The sequence below is a fragment of the Amphiprion ocellaris genome, chromosome 20 (genome assembly GCF_022539595.1).
Source record: "Amphiprion ocellaris isolate individual 3 ecotype Okinawa chromosome 20, ASM2253959v1, whole genome shotgun sequence".
Lineage (NCBI taxonomy): Eukaryota > Metazoa > Chordata > Actinopteri > Pomacentridae > Amphiprion > Amphiprion ocellaris.
The window spans coordinates 31629948-31647447 of record NC_072785.1 but is presented as its reverse complement, the minus strand read 5'-3'; the positions used below and the strand labels follow the sequence as shown (position 1 = coordinate 31647447).

At 37.0% G+C, this 17500-nt stretch overlaps 1 protein-coding gene across 2 annotated transcripts in view; it reads right to left on the bottom strand.

Moving 5' to 3' along the window:
• The window catches only part of mdga2a (MAM domain containing glycosylphosphatidylinositol anchor 2a), a 126232-nt gene that overhangs the window by 72848 nt on the left and 35884 nt on the right, over positions 1-17500 (bottom strand). For both annotated transcript variants that reach the window (XR_008599940.1, XM_055005649.1), the window contains exons 3-6: positions 13177-13351; positions 10158-10354; positions 8250-8382; positions 2010-2282 (exon numbers count right to left, since the gene is read on the bottom strand). Coding sequence is in view for 1 of the 2 variants with exons in the window: in XM_055005649.1 (XP_054861624.1) it covers positions 2010-2282; positions 8250-8382; positions 10158-10354; positions 13177-13351 (778 nt within the window). In the remaining variant the exon portion in view is untranslated. The remainder of the gene's footprint in view (positions 1-2009; positions 2283-8249; positions 8383-10157; positions 10355-13176; positions 13352-17500) is intronic.

The following is a 17500-nucleotide window of genomic DNA, read 5'->3' as shown; positions in this document are numbered from 1 at the left end:
ATAAAACTGTTTTTGCCAGTTTTTCATGGTTAACATGTAAATTAAGATTTATTTTCTCCAATTTTAATATCTCCTTTGTGTCATTTAACAGTCTGTGAGTCGACAGTGAATAGTTTCTTATAAATTACAGTAAAAAAGGTCATTTTTTTCCAGTGTATGTCAGACAGGAAGTGACATCAGAGCTGCTGTTTTAAATCTGAACCTGGATCAGATCTGCAGGACGAACCGCTCGGCATGCTGGGAGTTGCGTCCGTCCCATGGGTTCAGTGTTTGTGCGGCTCTTATCTCCACCGCTCAGCCTCAGCTCACATCTAATCACGTTTTCTGTGTTTCCTCTCTGCTGCCTCCTGATTGGCTCCCTGGGCTCCCATGTGACGGCCTGTCTGCCCGGTGCATGCTGGGAAGTCTCCAGGTCCCCGAGCAGGACAGGTGGAGCCGCCGCTGCTGCAGGTGTTTATATTTAAAATCACGTTTCTGAACTTCGTGTTCGGATGATTGTGTTCCTGATGAAGCTTTGTCCACAAGCTGCTTTTTATGTCCCGTAGTCACCATAATCAGCCTTTATTCTCATATTTCACTTTTGGACACCTTTTAAGTCATTATGGACACATCTAAAGTAATTCTAGACAGTTTCAAGTCATCTAACACAATTTAAAGTCATTTTGGATGTTTTTAAAAGCATTTTTGACAAATCAGAAGTCCTTTTGGACAATTTTTGAATCGTCTGGGCGTATTTTATGCTATTTTGGACATTTTGTCCAAATTGTTCACCACATCATGATGCTGTCACCACCATGCTTCTAAGTCTTTAATTAGGCTTTTTTGTTCTTTGCTGTAATTTTGGCCAGTTTTTTAGTCATTCTGGACACATACAAAATAATTCTAGACAGTTTCAAGTCATTTAAAACAAATTTAAAGCGATTTTGGATGTTTTATTGTCATTTTGGAAAAAATTTTGCATCAATTTGGGCTTATTTAATGCTATTTTGGAAATTTTTTCCACATTGTTCACCACATCATGATGCTGCCACCACCATGCTTCACATCTAATGTCATGTTTATGTCCTTTAAGTCTTTAATCAGATGTTTTTTGAAATTTTGCACACTTTTCAAGTCATTCTGGACACATCCAAAGTAGTTCTAGACAGTTTCAATCATTTAAGATAAATTTAAAGTGATTTTGGACATTGTTTTGGTCATTTTGGATGATTATTGTATCAGTCTGGGCATATTCTATGCTTTTTCCTCAAATTTCAGGACTTAGACCAGCTTTTTGATTTACATATCATCCCCACACCATGATACTGCCACCACCATGCTTCATATTATGATGCTGCCACCACCATGCTTCCCATCTAATATCTCTAATATCATGGTAAAGATCATGCGTCTTCAATTAGGCTTTTTTTGGACACTTTTAAAGTCATTATGGACACAGCTAAAGCAAATGTAGACCGTTTCAAGTAATTTAAAACAAATTTAAAGTAATTTTAGACGTTTTATTATCCTTTTGGACAATTTTTGAATCAGTCTGGGCATATTTTATGCCATTTTTTTCCCTCAAATTTCAGGACTTAGACCAGCTTTTTGTTCTATACATCATCCCCACATCATGATGCTGCCACCACCATGCTTCACATCATAGCATCTAGTGTTTGGTCTCCTCAGGACCAAAGAACCTTCTTCAGGTGACTTCAGAGTCACATGTCTACTGGTGAACTCTAGTCCAGATTTAATTTGAGTCGTTCTCTTTGTCTGAACCACCACCAGCTAACCGCTAATTAAAACCTCCTGACCGATTCTCAGCTCCTCCAGCAGCAGTATCAGTGAGGATTGGTAAAGAAAGACACCTTAAATGTTCTAAAGAATCTCAGTAAATCAGGTAGAACTGACTGAAGAATCCACGATCTGAGAACAACAAGGTTCCTGAGATGTTTTTCTCCCCTTTAAGCATTTTTACCAGCGGAAATGACCAAATAAGGGCGTGTGATGTCATGAAGGAGTCGTACCTCGGACCAGGATGGTGCTGGACTTCTTGGCCGGGTTTCCCACGTTGTTGGACGCCACGCAGCTGTAGGCACCGCCGTCGTCCACGGTGATGGCGGGGACGGTCAGGGTCCCGCCCTTCACCCGGCTCCTCCTGGGAAGCTCCTCCCCCCCCGGCCTCACCCAGCTGAGGGTGGGAGGGGGGTCGCCGCCGGACGCCACGCAGACCAGCGTGATGGTTTCTCCTGGATTCACCACCAGGGGATCGTCGAGGAGCAGCTTGATGGAGGGAGGAGCTGGAGGAGGAGACCAGAGGGTTATTTAATGCAGGAGAATGGAGGGAAGAAAACAACTGAATCATATCTGAGCTTCTGGAGTTTCAGGTAAATGTGATGAAGTCTCACAATGTGGACCATCATGAGGACGATCGTAGGTCGTCCAAAATGACTCAAATCTTATCAGAAATGATTGAAATATTGTCCACAATTCCAAAAAGACAAACATTGTGCAAAATGTTCCTGAAGTAAATGAAAAACGTCTTGAAACTTGTCAGAAATTAGTCACATGCTGTCCAAAATGACAAAAAAGGTTGACTTGGTTGCTTAGTGTGACTCAAAAGAGCTGTCCAAAATGAAAAAAACTGTCTTTAAAATGACTACATTGATCTGAAATGATCCACATGATGCCCAAAAGAACAAAAAAATGCCAGAAATTGCATAAACTTGTTTAAAATGACTCACAAATTCTCAAAAATGAGCAAAATCTGCCAGAAATGACTCAAAGTTGTGTAAAATTACAAAAATTATGTCAAAACTGACTTCAGTATTGTTCAGAATTATGTAAAACGTGTGTCCAAACATGATTTTAAAACTCAAAAATTACAAAAATCTCTCTGAAATGAGTCAAAATTTGTCAAAAAATGACAAAAACTGACTTTAAAATTCTCCAAAATGACGTGTAAGTTAACAAACATCGAAAACTAGAAAAGCACTCAGAGAGCACAGTCCTCCTCCAAGGCTGTTCAACTGACGCATTATTTCCGACGGATGAAATCTTTAATAAAAAATGACCTTGCGCTGAGCACAAGCATGTGTTATGCATGTGTATGTTATGTATGGATACCAAATTGCATGTAAATTACTCTTATAAAAGTCTGTTGATCAGTTCATCACTTTTGGCAAACCTTTGTTTTGCTACTGTTAAAATAACCGTTCCCTCCATGCTTTTATTTTGAAGACGTATTTTTAAATGTTGCGGGCTTTTATTTTGTCACCATTCCAGCAGCACAGGAAGTGATTCTCTAAGAAGCGATTTCTTGACATGACGAAGATGCTGCCGAAAAGTCAGAAAATTCAAATAAAGATGAAAGACAACGGTTCCAGCTGTTGCTGTCTAGCAAAGGATGTGTCTAAACTTAGAAGCAGCTGGAATGGAGACAAGCTCTTACTGTGAAGGAATGAGTGAAGGACAGGAAGGTGGATTTGTGTTTAAAATAAGGCTGACGGCTGAACTTAACGTGTCTGGCTGGGGTTTGCTACATACGTGACCTAAATATGTAGCTGGACTCAGAAACAGCCCACAGTTTAATCATTTGTTCCTTGGATGATTTCCAACTGATAAATCAGTCAGTTTGTAGTAGGATGCAATCATGTGATCGTCAGCAGGTAACTGACACAGTGTTCACTTGTTGTCATGGTTACAGCGACGCCGTGCCGGCTGCTATATCTCCCAATGGGAAATCTTTAACAAAGCTGTAGGTCCAGTCTAGACTATAAGCCGCATCTCTGCCAAAATCTAATCACTTGGTCCTTGTCAAGTCCACCTCTCTTTCCCTCCAAAGAACACGAGGACAACTCAATTCAAATCTCCAACTCAAACTTTTGTTTTCCTTTTAGTTGGTCGGTCATGATTTTTCAATAGGTTGTAAACCTTTAAAGACAGAGAAAGAAAGTTCATACCATCAAACACAGAACCAAAAAGTTGACATATTACCCGCTTGACCATTTAAATGAATCAATCACTTAAACCTTTTTAAAGCAAATAAAGAATAACCAACATTTTAGTAAAGTTTAGTAAAGTTTTAATATTTAACAGAACATATATATTTTCTATATTTTTACTTTACTTAAACTCAAAATGAAACATCCCAACTCAAACTCATTTGACACAAAAATGGAGTAAATGCTCCAGGCTTTCATTAACCAATCATACAGTGAGCAGTTAACATAAACTTTGCCATATCAAGAAACATTTCAAATCACCAAGAAAGCAAATAAACATTTCACCGACCATTGGCGTCTTTGGACTGAATCCATGAGTGGACTTGGATCTTCTTTGTTCTTTCCTCGTGTCTTTTGCTTCTGAAGATTGTCCAGCTGACTGACAGAGCTTCCCCCAGTCTTTCCCAAGTGCTTTAAATCACTGATCAGGTGTCAAGCACCTCTTTGCTGCTGCCGGTGCATTCTGGGAAGTGTAGTATTTAGTTCCATTTCCTGAGATTGAGCTCAACAGTCCTTGTGTCATTTCTGACCTTCTCTGAAAATTTCATCCAAATGTGTTGCTCCGTTTTCCAGTAATGTTTCACACAGACAGATTCACAGACAAACATACGCCGATCGTCACATAACTACGCCGTTCCTTGGCGGAGTAATGATTTTTGCAAAATCAGTTTTTCCTGTTTTGTTAATTACAAAAAGGAAATTAAATAAACTAAAAATATTATAATTTTACAGAAATCTGCAGGTCTTTTTGCAGAAAAATGTATTAAATAAATAAATAAATAAATATTAAGGATTTTAAAATGGCCTTTTAAAAACAATTTTCTCAGTTTTGTTGGGGAAAAAAAATCTAATAAGATTACAAAAAAATTGAAATTTACAAAAGATAAATTTTAAAAAGATAAAAGTCGAATTATTTTACAGATATTTGATGTTGTTTGAAAGAAAAATAGTGAATATTAAGGATTTGAAGTCAACAATTTACTGATTAAGGTTATCAGTATGGAAGCCCACTTCTGCCACGAAAAAAAACTAAATGCATCGAAAGGACTGAAATAAAAATACTCTATTCTCAAATTTTTGTCATTCTAAACAGGTTTAATAAAATTTCTGACATGTTTTTGTCATTTTGGAGAAATTTAAGTGAACTTAGAAAAGTTTGAACTCATTTTGGACACAGCTCGGATTATTCTGGATGATTTTAGACAGTTTTTTTGTCATTTTATGCAAGTTTGTGTGATTTTGAACTTATTTCACACAAGTTTCAAGTCACATTTTACAGTTTTTTTTTGGTAATTTTTATACACATGTTGAATATTTTTTCCCATTTTGGTTTAAATCAACCGAATCTCGTCCAAAACGAGTCAACAATTTAGAGTTATACCAAAATTATTGATTTATATCAGAGTTTTTTGTCTTTTAGGCCACGTTTTCACTCATTTTGGACGGTTCTGAACTCAAAAAAGATAAATTTTAGTCTAATTTTGTCATCAGAGCTTTGACATTTTAGTTCAAAACAAGTCAAAAATTAAAATGACAAACATAATTTTTTTGTAAATTACGATTAACATTTCGTAAAATCACAGACAAAATATTTGACTATTTAAAAAAGCTAAAATTGTAAATATTTTTCAGATATTTGCTTATATTTGAAGGGGAAATTGTGAATATTAAGGATTTAAAGTACAAAATTAACTGATTGAGGTTTTCGTGTATGGAAGCCCACCTCTGCCAAGAAAAAAAATAAAAACGCATCAAAAGGATTTAAAGAAAAACACACAAAAAACGCTATTCTCACAGTTTTTGTTATTTATCACAATTTTTTAATCATTTCAGATAGATTTTTAGTAACTCTGAACATATTTTATAAAATTTTTGACATGTTTTTTTTCATTTCAGACAAGTTTCAGCAATTTTACAAAGGTTTTAACTCATTTTGGATGTCTTTTGGATGATTTTAGACAGGTTTTTTTGCCTCTAGGTAAGTTTGTGTGATTTTGGATGATTTTGAACTGATTTCGGAAAAGTTTGAAGTCATATTTGACAGTGTTTTTGGTCAATTTTATACACATGTTGAATAATTTTTCTCATTTTGGTTTAAATCAACCAAATCTCGTCCAAAATGACTCAACAATTTGGAGTTAAACTAAAACTGTTGAGTCATTTTGGACGAGATCTGAGTCGTATTGGAGTTTTTTTGCCCTTTAAGACAATTTTTCACTCATTTTGGACGGTTCTGAACTCATAAAAGACAAATTTTAGTCTAATTTCGCCATCAAAGCTTCGACATTTTCATTCAAAATAAGTCAAAAATTAAAATGACAAATATTCGTTTTTTGTTTTAGTAAAATCAAAGAAAACAATTGACTATTTAAGAAAAATTTAAGAATTCTAATTATTTTACAGGTATTTGATGTTATTTGAAAGAAAAATTAGGAATATTAAAGATTTAAAACTCATTAAAAAATCAGTTTTTTTCTGCTGTAGTTTGTTTTTTTTCTATATTTTCTGCTGATCACTGATTTATTTTTCTACAAGCATCCGTCATCTTTACATTCCCTGCTCTCATATGTTTGCTGTAATATAATAATAATAACAATAATCATAACAATAATAATAATAATAATAATAATAATAATAATAATAATAATAATAATAATAATAATAATAATAATAATAATAACAATAATAATAATAATAATAATAATATATTGGATCATCTTTTCTTTCTAAGCAGGTGAATCTTTATTTTCTTCTAGCTGGTCTCTCCAGGTGGGTCTCTTCTGCTCCCCCTCATTAATATATATATATTTATAACATATAATATATATTTATATAACGCGCACATTTTTCACGTCCTAAAAGCTTTTAAATTTCTCATCGGTCTTAAATAATCCATCGAGCTGCTGCTGCTGCTGCTGCAAAGCGGAAAAGCTGCAGCGTCGGCCGCCTCCACGGCTGCAGAAAAGCAGCTAAATGCAGAAATAATAATGAGGAGATAAAAATAGCCGAGTCGACCTCTGTCAGGCTGACATCATGTAAATCCCATCAGCCCCTGGGGCGGGGCGGCAGGAAGAGAGCTGCAGAGAAGCCAGGTCGAAGGTTTACAGCTGTCTGAACTCACCTGCACAGGTACGGAGGCAGCAGATCGCTTAGTAAAAGTACACAGTGATGAAAAAATAAATTGATAGAGGCTATGTATGGAAGCCCACGACTGCCAAGAAGAAAATAACGCATCGAAAGGATTTAAATAAAAACACTCACATGGAGTCAAAGTTTTGACATCTTAGTTCAAAATTAGTGAAAAATGAACTGATTGAGGTTTCATGTACGGAAGCTCATGTCTGCCATGAAAAAAATAAAAACACATAGAAACAATTTAAGCAAAAATACTGATGCAGAATCAAAGTTTCTATATTTTGTTCAGAATAAGTGAAAAATTAGCTGATTGAGGTTTTCATGTATGGAAGCCCACATCTGCCAAGAAAAAAATAAAATTGCATCGAAAGGATTTCAATAAAAATACTGACACAGAATCAAAGTTTTGGCATTTTAGTTCAAAATAATTGAAAAATTAACTAATTATTGAGGTTGTCATGTACGGAAGCCCACGACTGCCAAGAAATTTTTTAAAAACGCATCGAAAGGATTTCAATAAAAATAATCTGCTCTCACACAGAATCAAAATTTTGACATTTTAGTTCAAAATAAATCAAAAATTAACTGATTGATGTTTTCAGGTATGGACATCCACTACTGCCAAGAAAAAAAAACAAAAACGCATCTAAAGGATTTCAATAAAACTACGCTACTCTCACATTTTTTTTGTTATTCTAATCTATTTTTTAAAATAATTTCAGATGAATTTTGACTGATTCTGGACGTGTTTTGAATGATTTTAGAAAGCTTTTCTTTCATCACTTAAGACAAGCGTTCACTTATTTTGGACAGTTCTGAATTCATTTGAGACTCATTTTGGACAAAATTTTCTCATTTTGGACCAATTAAAACATTTTTGGACACATTTTAACTCACTGTGGACAAGTTTTTGTCATTTTGGACAAATTTTGAGTCATTCTGTACAGATTTTATAAAATTCTTGACATGTTTTTGTCATTTCAGACGACAACTACACGTTTTCAGGTAAATCTCATCTCAACATTCAATCAACGTCTAAATTGCTGGAATGATTGCAGCTGTTTCCTCCAGAGGACAGAATCTGGTCCCTTCATACTGAAACTCTGACTATTCTAAACGTTTTCGTACCTGTTCTGTTGTTCAGACTGAATCTGGCGCTTTTATCTCCGATGCCGCAGACGTTTCTGACCGAGGAGATGCAGGTGTAGTCGGCGTAATCCTGCGGACGCAAATTCTTCAGCTTCAGGATCTTCGTCTCGCCCTGAAAAACATAAAAAAAACCTTAATATTACATCCTGAAACCTGGTTCACGCTGTAGATTCTTAAAAAGTTGAGTTTAACTCTGTGTTGGAACCAAAAATTCCATTTCTGGACGTGTTTTAAATGATTTTAGACACTTTTATGTCACTTTAGGCAAATCAGTGTGATTTTAAACAGATTTCAGACAAGTTTCAGCTCATATTTGACAGTTTTTTCATCATTTTTTTACACATGCTGAATAATTTGTCTCACTTTGGTTGAAATCAACCAAATCTCATCCAAAATGACTCAACACTTTTTAGTCAAACTGAAACTGTTGAATCACTTAGGACAAATTTACATTATTTTGATCAATTTTAATCTGGTTTTGGATATTTTTTTGTCATTTAGAACAAGTTTTGACTTGTTTTGGACAGTTCTGAACTCATTAGAGACTCATTTTAGTTTGATTTTGGACAAAACTTGCTCATTTTGGACCAATTACAACATTTTTGGACAAATTTTTACTTATCGTGGATGAGCTTTTGTTTATTTAAGATTCATTCTGAATAGATTTTGTAACATGTTAAAAATGTTTTCATCATTTAGGACAAGTTTAAGTAATTTTAGACAAGTTTTAACTCATTTTGAAAACATCTCGTGTAATTCTGGATGTGGTTTGAAGGACTTTAGACAATTTTTACTTGCTTTAGGCAAGTTTGGATGGTTTTTTCCTTATTTTGGACAAGTTTGTAGTCATATTTGACATTTTTTTGGTCATTTTTAAACACATGTTGAATATTTTTTCTCCATTTTGGTTTAAATCAACCAAATCTCATCCAAAACGACTCAACACTTTTGAGTTAAACTAAAACTGCTAAGTCATTTTGGACGAGATTTGAGTCATATTGGAGAGTTTTTTGTTGTCTTTGACATGTTTACGTGATTTAGATCAATTTCAATCTGATTTTGGATTTTTTTTTGTCATTTAGGACAAGTTTTCACTTATTTTGTAAAGTTTTGTACTCATTAGACTCATTCTGGACAGAATTTTGCTCATTTTGGACCAATTAAAATATTTTTGGACACATTTTAACTTGTTGTGGACGAGCTTTTGTCATTTTGGACAATTCTTATCTCAATCTTTTGGACAGTCGACCAACTAAAATGACAAATGAAAGTAAAGTTAAGCAAAAATTAAAACTTTCCCAAGTTCAACATCAGTAAAAGACCTTCAGTAACCAACAGCGATCATAAAACACCCAGAAACTCCAGCTGGGAGTTTGCACTGTGAACAGACATAAAACAGTCGCAGAAAAAAACAGAAGCTTCAGAATCTGACAGTAAAACTTGGTTGTCTGAGTTTAGTTTTTAATTATTTCCACAAACATCCAGACATTTGTCTTCCTGAATCTGGTCTGGACGTCTGTGGGACTAAAATTAAACCAAACTGAACTAATTTAAGAGCCGAGGATCCTCTCAGGAATCACACTGAGAGTTAAAGTCAGATTCCACTGATGAAGCTTCAACACGGCGGAGAATCCTCAGACTCAAAGAGCCCAATGCTGGCAGCTTCACACGGATGCTTTTAAAACAGGTTTACCGCCACAAAGACGGTATTTTTAGCTGTTTGGAAATCGACTGTGGGTAGGTTTGGATCCGTAGACTGTTACAGACTCAACAAAAACATCCTGGAAGTCAGAATCGGATGTTCAGCTCCTGTTTCTGAGTGATTTCATGACTTTATGGCTCTGAACTATCGGTTAAATGAACATAAAGAGCTCAGCTTGTTCTGACCTGGGTGAAGAAGGGCTCGTAGATCTCCACCCCGGAGTCGGAGCCCTGAGACAGAACCTCCCTGCCCCTCCTCCAGGTGTAGTGGACCGGTGGGTTGGAGTTGGCCACGCAGCGAAGGAACACCGTCCTCTCGAAGTAGAACTGTTCCTTCGACTCTCCGACGCTCTGATGGACGGTGATGACCGGATCATCCAGGTCTGGGGAGGAAACAGCAGGGGTCGTTTCATCAGGGTTTAAATACACTGAATGTCAACTAATCAGGAGAAACTCCAAGAACTTAAAGCTCACAGCTTCTGTTCAACAGGAAGTAGTTTGAATTCTTGAAGAAAAACAACCCATGAACTTGAATATTGTTGTATTTATCTTTCTGTTTAAGTTCAGGCTTAAAAAACAAGATAGCAGATATTAATCAGGGATCTGGACAGTTGTCAGTAGGTCTACCCTAGAACTTTCTGCAGTCGTCGGTAGGTCTAGTCTAGAACTTTCTCCAGTTGTTGGTAGGTCTACTCTAGAACTTTCTACAGTTGTCAGTAGATCTACTCTAGAACTTTCTGCAGTTGTCAGTAGGTCTACCCTAGAACTTTCTACAGTTGTCAGTAGATCTACTCTAGAACTTTCTGCAGTTCTCGGTAGGTCTACTCTAGAACTTTCTCCAGTTGTCAGTAGATCTACTCTAGAACTTTCTGCAGTTGTCAGTAGGTCTACCCTAGAACTTTCTACAGTTGTCAGTAGATCTACTCTAGAACTTTCTGCAGTTGTCGGTAGGTCTACTCTAGAACTTTCTCCAGTTGTCGGTAGGTCTACTCTAGAATTTTCTCCAGTTGTCGGTAGGTCTACTCTAGAATTTTCTCCAGTTGTCGGTAGGTCTACTCTAGAACTTTCTACAGTTGTCGGTAGGTCTACTCTAGAACTTTTTACAGGGGATGTTCAGCTTTGTCACTTCCACTCTTTATGTTTAGTCCCACTTAGAACATTCAGAACTGGAAACTTATGGGAAGTCCATAGAGGTGATCTGATCTGGTGTCAGTTTTTCCCAGAACTCAGATGTGTTTCTCCTCCTAAATGTCATGGTTCTATCTGCTGGACTGATGAAGTTCTGAGGCTCAGAAATGATGGAAAAAGTCCATTAAAAAGTGATAAATCTGGACCCACCTCTATGGAACTCTGGAAATATTCCCAATCTGAAGGTAGAACTCTGATCATTGATGAAGTTACTGGAGATGAAGAACCAGATGATTCTGGTTGATTTTCTCTATAAACTCTGGTGTTTTAAAGTTTCTTCTTCAGTTTTATCGTTTCACTTTTTTCCTCTTTAACCTTCGGACTCACTGTGTCTCTGATTCTCGACACTCTGGGGTCAGTTTTCCTGTAGGGGGGTAATTACTGCAGAGCCGGGGGCTTTTAAACACAGCGAGCCTCCTATCAGCTGACTGCGGTCGACCAATCGGACGGCGGCGCCCTAATGACCCAGTTATGTAGCCGCCCGAAGCTAACGGCTGCTAATCCACTTCACGCACGGCTCCCATGATGCACTGCAGGCTGGGGGGCACCCAGGACATGTTTGTGTAAAAGCCTGAGAGCCCTGAAGGCAGCACTCAGCCGCGGTGCGTTCAGGTACCACTTTAGTAGGAAACATCCTCCAGGACATTCTGGCATTTATTCAGCAGCAGATTTCTGTCACTGAGCAGGAAAATAAACACACCCACAGAAGGCTGCTACTGGCAACACTGGGAACACTGGGAACACCAGGAATACCGGGAATACTGGGAACACTGAGAACGCTGGGAATGCTGGGATCACTGGGAATGCTGGGAACACTGGGAATGCTGGGAACACTGGGAATGCTGGGAACACCGGGAATGCTGGGAACACAGGGAATTCTGGGAATACTGGGAACACTGGGAATACAGCAAACTGTAAAATGTCTTCAGGACATAATTTACCATTTATCAAATACTATTCAGATTTTTTTTTTAAAACAATCTTTTTAACACAATGTGTTTTACATTATTTATAAAAGGTAAATTACACATTTTATTTATAATTTGCCCTTCTTAAAAATAACTTTTTTAATTGACAATTTTTTAATTTTACAAAATTATGTTTTTGACATAATATATCTTCTTATTAACATAATGTACTTTTTCAAAAATAATGTAACTTTTTTGATATTATATACCCAATGTCATTTTTTGTTACAATAATGTACCGTTTTTAATTTAAAAAAATGTTTTTCACATAATTTAGCTTTTTTTAACATAATGTACTTTCAATGTACCTTTTTTATAAAACCATTTTTACATAATTTTGCACCATAATGTTTTTCTTAAATGCACCTTCTTTAAATTAATGTGTCTTTTTTGACGTAATTTTGCTTTTGTTCCACATTATTTTTAAATAATGTAACTTTTCATATCATGTTATTCTTTTTGACATAAAATGCCCAGTGTCATTTTTTGTTATAATAATGTACCATTTTTTAAAGTAAAAAAATTATGCCTTTGACAAAAATTTGCTTTATTATTATAATGTACTTTTTCACAAATAATGTACATTTTATGAGATAATATGTCTATTTTTAAATAATATATATTTTTGATGTAATGTACTTCTTTTTAAAGTACTTTTTCAAAAAAAAATTTTTGAAAATAATTTTTAAACAATGCATTTTTACAAGAATTTGTTTTAAAAACTCACCTTTTTCAAAATAAACTGTCTTTATTTTGACTTTTTTTTATATTATTGTAATTTTTTCTTATAAATTTTTTTTAGTGTAATGTGCCTTTTTTTATATATAATATTTTTTGGATTTAATGCCCTTTTTTTAATAATGGACCTTGTTTCAGGATACTGTTGATCATTAATGTATTTCATCTCTTTCTATTATTACTATTTTATTTTCATGACTCAAATATCAGAGAACTACTGGGTTACATCTGACTGTTGTAAACGCCGCAGACGGATCAGACAGACTGTAGATTAACACAGACAGGTAAGGAAACACCTGGACGGTTCTTACAGTAGACGTCGACCCGGATAGAGCGGATGGCCGGGGATCCCAGCCCGTTGTCGGCCTTGCAGTAGTACCGTCCTCCCTGGTGCCGGCTGATGGTTTCGATCTTCAGAGTGTCGCTGTGCAGCGAAGAGTCACCCTGACGGTCCGAAGCGCCGCCGGCCGTCTTTGTCCAACGGATCTGCAGCAGGACGACAGAAAACCCAGTTTATAGGATGCAACAATGGGACATCACAACAAAAGAACTTCAGAACAACGGATCACCAGAACGAGTCCAAACATCCAAACAGAGTCTGAAAAATCCAACTTCATTCACAAAAACAACCAGGAGCAGGTGGTCAGAACCCACGGAACCACGTCTAAAGAGTCCAAAACCCCATCGAAAACCAGTCTAAAACCAGGATCGACAACCAGTCTGAAACCAGTCTAAAACCATGACCCAAACCAGTCTAAAACCAGATCTAAAACCAGTCTAAAACTAGTGTAAAACCAAGGACAAAACCAGTCTGAAACCAGATCCAAAAGCAGTTACAGCTAAGCTAAAACCAGTCTTAAACCAGTCTACAACAAGCCTGAAACCAGTCTAAAACCAGTCCAAAACCAGTTTACAACCAGGATCTAAAAGCAGCCTATAACCAGTCTAAAACCAGATCTGAAAGCAATCCAAAATCAGTCTAAAACCAGATCCAAAACCAGTGCAAGACCCCATCCAAACCATGACCTAAACCAGTCTAAAACTAGATCTGAAAACCATCAACAACTAGACCCAAACCAGTCTAAAACCAAGTACAAAACCAGCCAAAGCCAAGTCCCAAACTAGCCTAAAACCAGTCTAAAATTCCTTCCAAAATGTGTCTAAAACCAGTTTAAAACATACAAAAGCCAGTCTATAACCAAATCTAAAACCAGCATACAACCAGATCTGAAACCAGTCTAAATCCCGTCTAAAACCAGATTGAAAATCAGTCTTAAACCAAATCTGAAACCAGTCCAAAACCACTTAAAGCCAAGTCTCAAACAAGTTCCACAACAGCCTAAAACCCAGTCTAGACCCAGGTCAGATATCCCAAATATCAGTCCAAAACAATGTATATAAAAACGTGTGTGTGTGTGTGTGTGTGTGTGTGTGTGTGTGTGTGTGTGTGTGTGTGTGTGTGTGTGTGTGTGTGTGTGTGTGTGTGTGTGGTGTGTGTGTGTGTGTCTGTGTTATCCAGCCTCTCGGCCACATTTGTCCTCTTTCAGCATCTGTTGTTCGGCTCTTCGTCCTCCATCATCATCATCAATCATCATCATCATCATCATCATCATCATCATCATCATCCATCATCATCATCATCCTCCATCTGTCTCTGACATCTGTACTCAGTACTTCAACTGATGACACAAATACTGCAGTACAGTACCTGCAGTACTGCGTACCGTGATGACACAAATACTGCAGTAGAGTACCTGCATTACTGCATACTGTGATGACAGAAATACTGCAGTACTTTCACTGTTGATGATCTGCTAGAAGACTGTGGATTTCATCATCATCTGTGGATTTTATTTTCTTCTGTAGTTTTATTATCTTTTGTAGTTTTATTAACCTTCATAGTTTTAGTATCTTCTGTAGTTTTATTGTCTTCTGTACAGATTAGGTGTTTCTCAGTGAACTACATTGACCAGAGTCCAGGTGAGAACATCTGAGATAAAATCTGATGGCAATCTAAAACCAGTCTATAGTCAAATCTAAAACCAGTCTATAGTCAAATCTAAAACCAGTCTATAGTCAAATCCAAAACCAGTCTGAAACCAAATTAAGAACCAGTCTAAAACTAAATCTGAAACCAGTATGAAATCAAAACCAGTCTGAAACCAAAGCCAAATAGAGTCTTAAATCAAAACCACAACTGGTCTTAAACCAGTTTACAAACAAATCTAACACCAATCTGAGGCCTGAAATCTGAAACCAGTTCAAACAGACTGATTTCAGACTGGTTTTGGACTGGTTTCATAACCATTTTATAATATTTTCAGGCTGGTTTTAAACATAGTTTAGGATGTGTTTTTGGACTGGTTTAAACTGGTTTCTGATGTAGTTGTTGACCTGTTTTCAGACCGATATTGGACTGATTTTAGTCTGGTTTTAGACTGGTATCAGGCTGGTTATTGGTTCAGACAGGTTACAGACTGGTATTGGACGGGTTTTGGACTTTTTTTGGACTGGTTTTGGATGTGATTCAGACTGGATAGATGGATATAAAAGATGATTTATATCAGAGTTTCAACCTTCTAAAGCCTCCCAGCAGCTACAGCGGCCTGTTCCATCAGCATGTTTGATCTCCGTCAGCCTCCATCACCTCCATCAGCAGATTTTACACTCTGATTCTTCCACCTGCTCCGTCCTCAACACGTGGCTGCCAGCTGGAGACACAATCGGACTTTTTATCGGCCGTCAGACTGAATTAAAGAGCTAAAAATACACTCGGCAGATCCCGGATCAGTGACGACAAACGTCTAATTAACACAACGCCACTGTAGTTACAACAACAGCACACTGTCTGGGCTGACGGGAAGAATGGAAGGCTGGAGGGAATCTGTTCAGGCTGCCACAGAGCTTTAAAGCTGGCCAATAAACCCACAACACCATGGAAGAAATGATGCCAGAGCTTTATTTTAAATGACTGTCTGCCTCCTCGTTTAACAACAGACTGACTTCATGGTGGTCAGACCAGATCTCTGGTTTAAACTGTGTTCCAGACTGGTTTTAGACTGGTTTAGCCTGATTTTAGATTGTGTTCCAGACTGGTTTTAAACTGTGTTTCAGACTGGTTTTAGACTGGTTTTAGACTAAATTTGGTCCGATTTAGATTTGGTTTTCGACCAGTTTGGGACTTGGTTTTAGACTGTTTTTACAATAATAATGGACTGATTTTAGACTGTGCTTCAGATTGGTTGCAAATTTGCATTAGACTGATTTAAAACAGATTTTTGATTGGTTTCCGTTTGGTTCTAGACTAGAGTTGCACCAGTTTTAGACCGGTCTTGGATGTGGTTTTAGAATGATTTAAGACGAATTTTGGACTTGGGTTTGGACTGTTTTTAGACTGATTTTGGTCTGAATTAAGACTTAGTTTTGGACTTGTGTCTGACTGATTTATAGATATATTTGAGACTGCTTGTAGACTAATTGTGGACTGATTTTAGACTGGTTTATGTTGGTTCCAGACTGGTGTTACACTGGTTTTAGACCAGTCTTGGATGTAGTTTAAGACTGCTTTAAGACTAATTGTGGACTGTTTCTAGACTGATTATGGTCTGAATTAAGACTTGGTTCTGGACTTGTTTCTGACTGGTTTTGGACCTGTTTGGGACTGATTTTAAACTAGTGTTAGATTGGTTTTGGACTGATTATGGCCTTGGTTTAAGACTAGTTTTAAATGTAGTTTAAAACTGGCTTCAGGCTGATTTTGAACTGGTTTTAGATGTGGTATTAGACTGATTTTGGACTTGGTTTTGTACTGATTTTAGACTTGGTTTTAGACTGTTGTGGACAGATTTTTCACTTGTTTTAAGACTGGTTTTAGACTTATTTTGGACAGCTTGTTGAGCTGATTTTAGATTAGATTTTGCTATCAGGTTGCATCTTTGTGTTTCTGTGCTCGGTGCATCTTTCTATCAGAGCAGCGTTGAAGGCTTCCAGCGGATAGTTGTCAGCAGGAAGGTTGTTGTTGACGTTTGGTAAATACTGTAGATCAGGACTGTAGATCAGGATGGAGGAGGCAGGCTGCACCACATCAGTGAGGAGGAGGTTACCAGATAAATCAAAGCGTTTGCAGGTGAAGGAGGAACAGTTTGTATATTTAACTTCTGTTCGTGACTCCCGGTTCTGCAGCATTAGCAGAGTTTAGGTGAGAGTTTGGACCAAAAACAGCCGGCAGGAGTCTGGACTGATGATTTATTAAAGGCTCTTGACAAGTAATCAAATCTGAGCGACCACACAGGTTTCAGTTTGTGGGTGACCTGCTTCCTGCCTTCAGAGAGAGGAGGCTCATGGGAAAACGAGTCTGGACTTGAAATAGATGCCATGCACAGCTTTGAACTGCACTGATTGAAGTGATGCCTGGCATTGAGGGGAACACAGCGAGTGTTTTTCATCAGTAGGACGGATAGCACAGATGCAAGTTCTGTTTTCTGTACTGATAGTCAGCAACGCCATCAATCAATAATCAATTAATAGTAAAACAAACAGAGTACAGCGGACATCATTCTACATGCTGATAGATCTATTTTATGTCATGCATTTGTGAAATCAACTACAAATACACTAAAACACCATCCTAGTTGA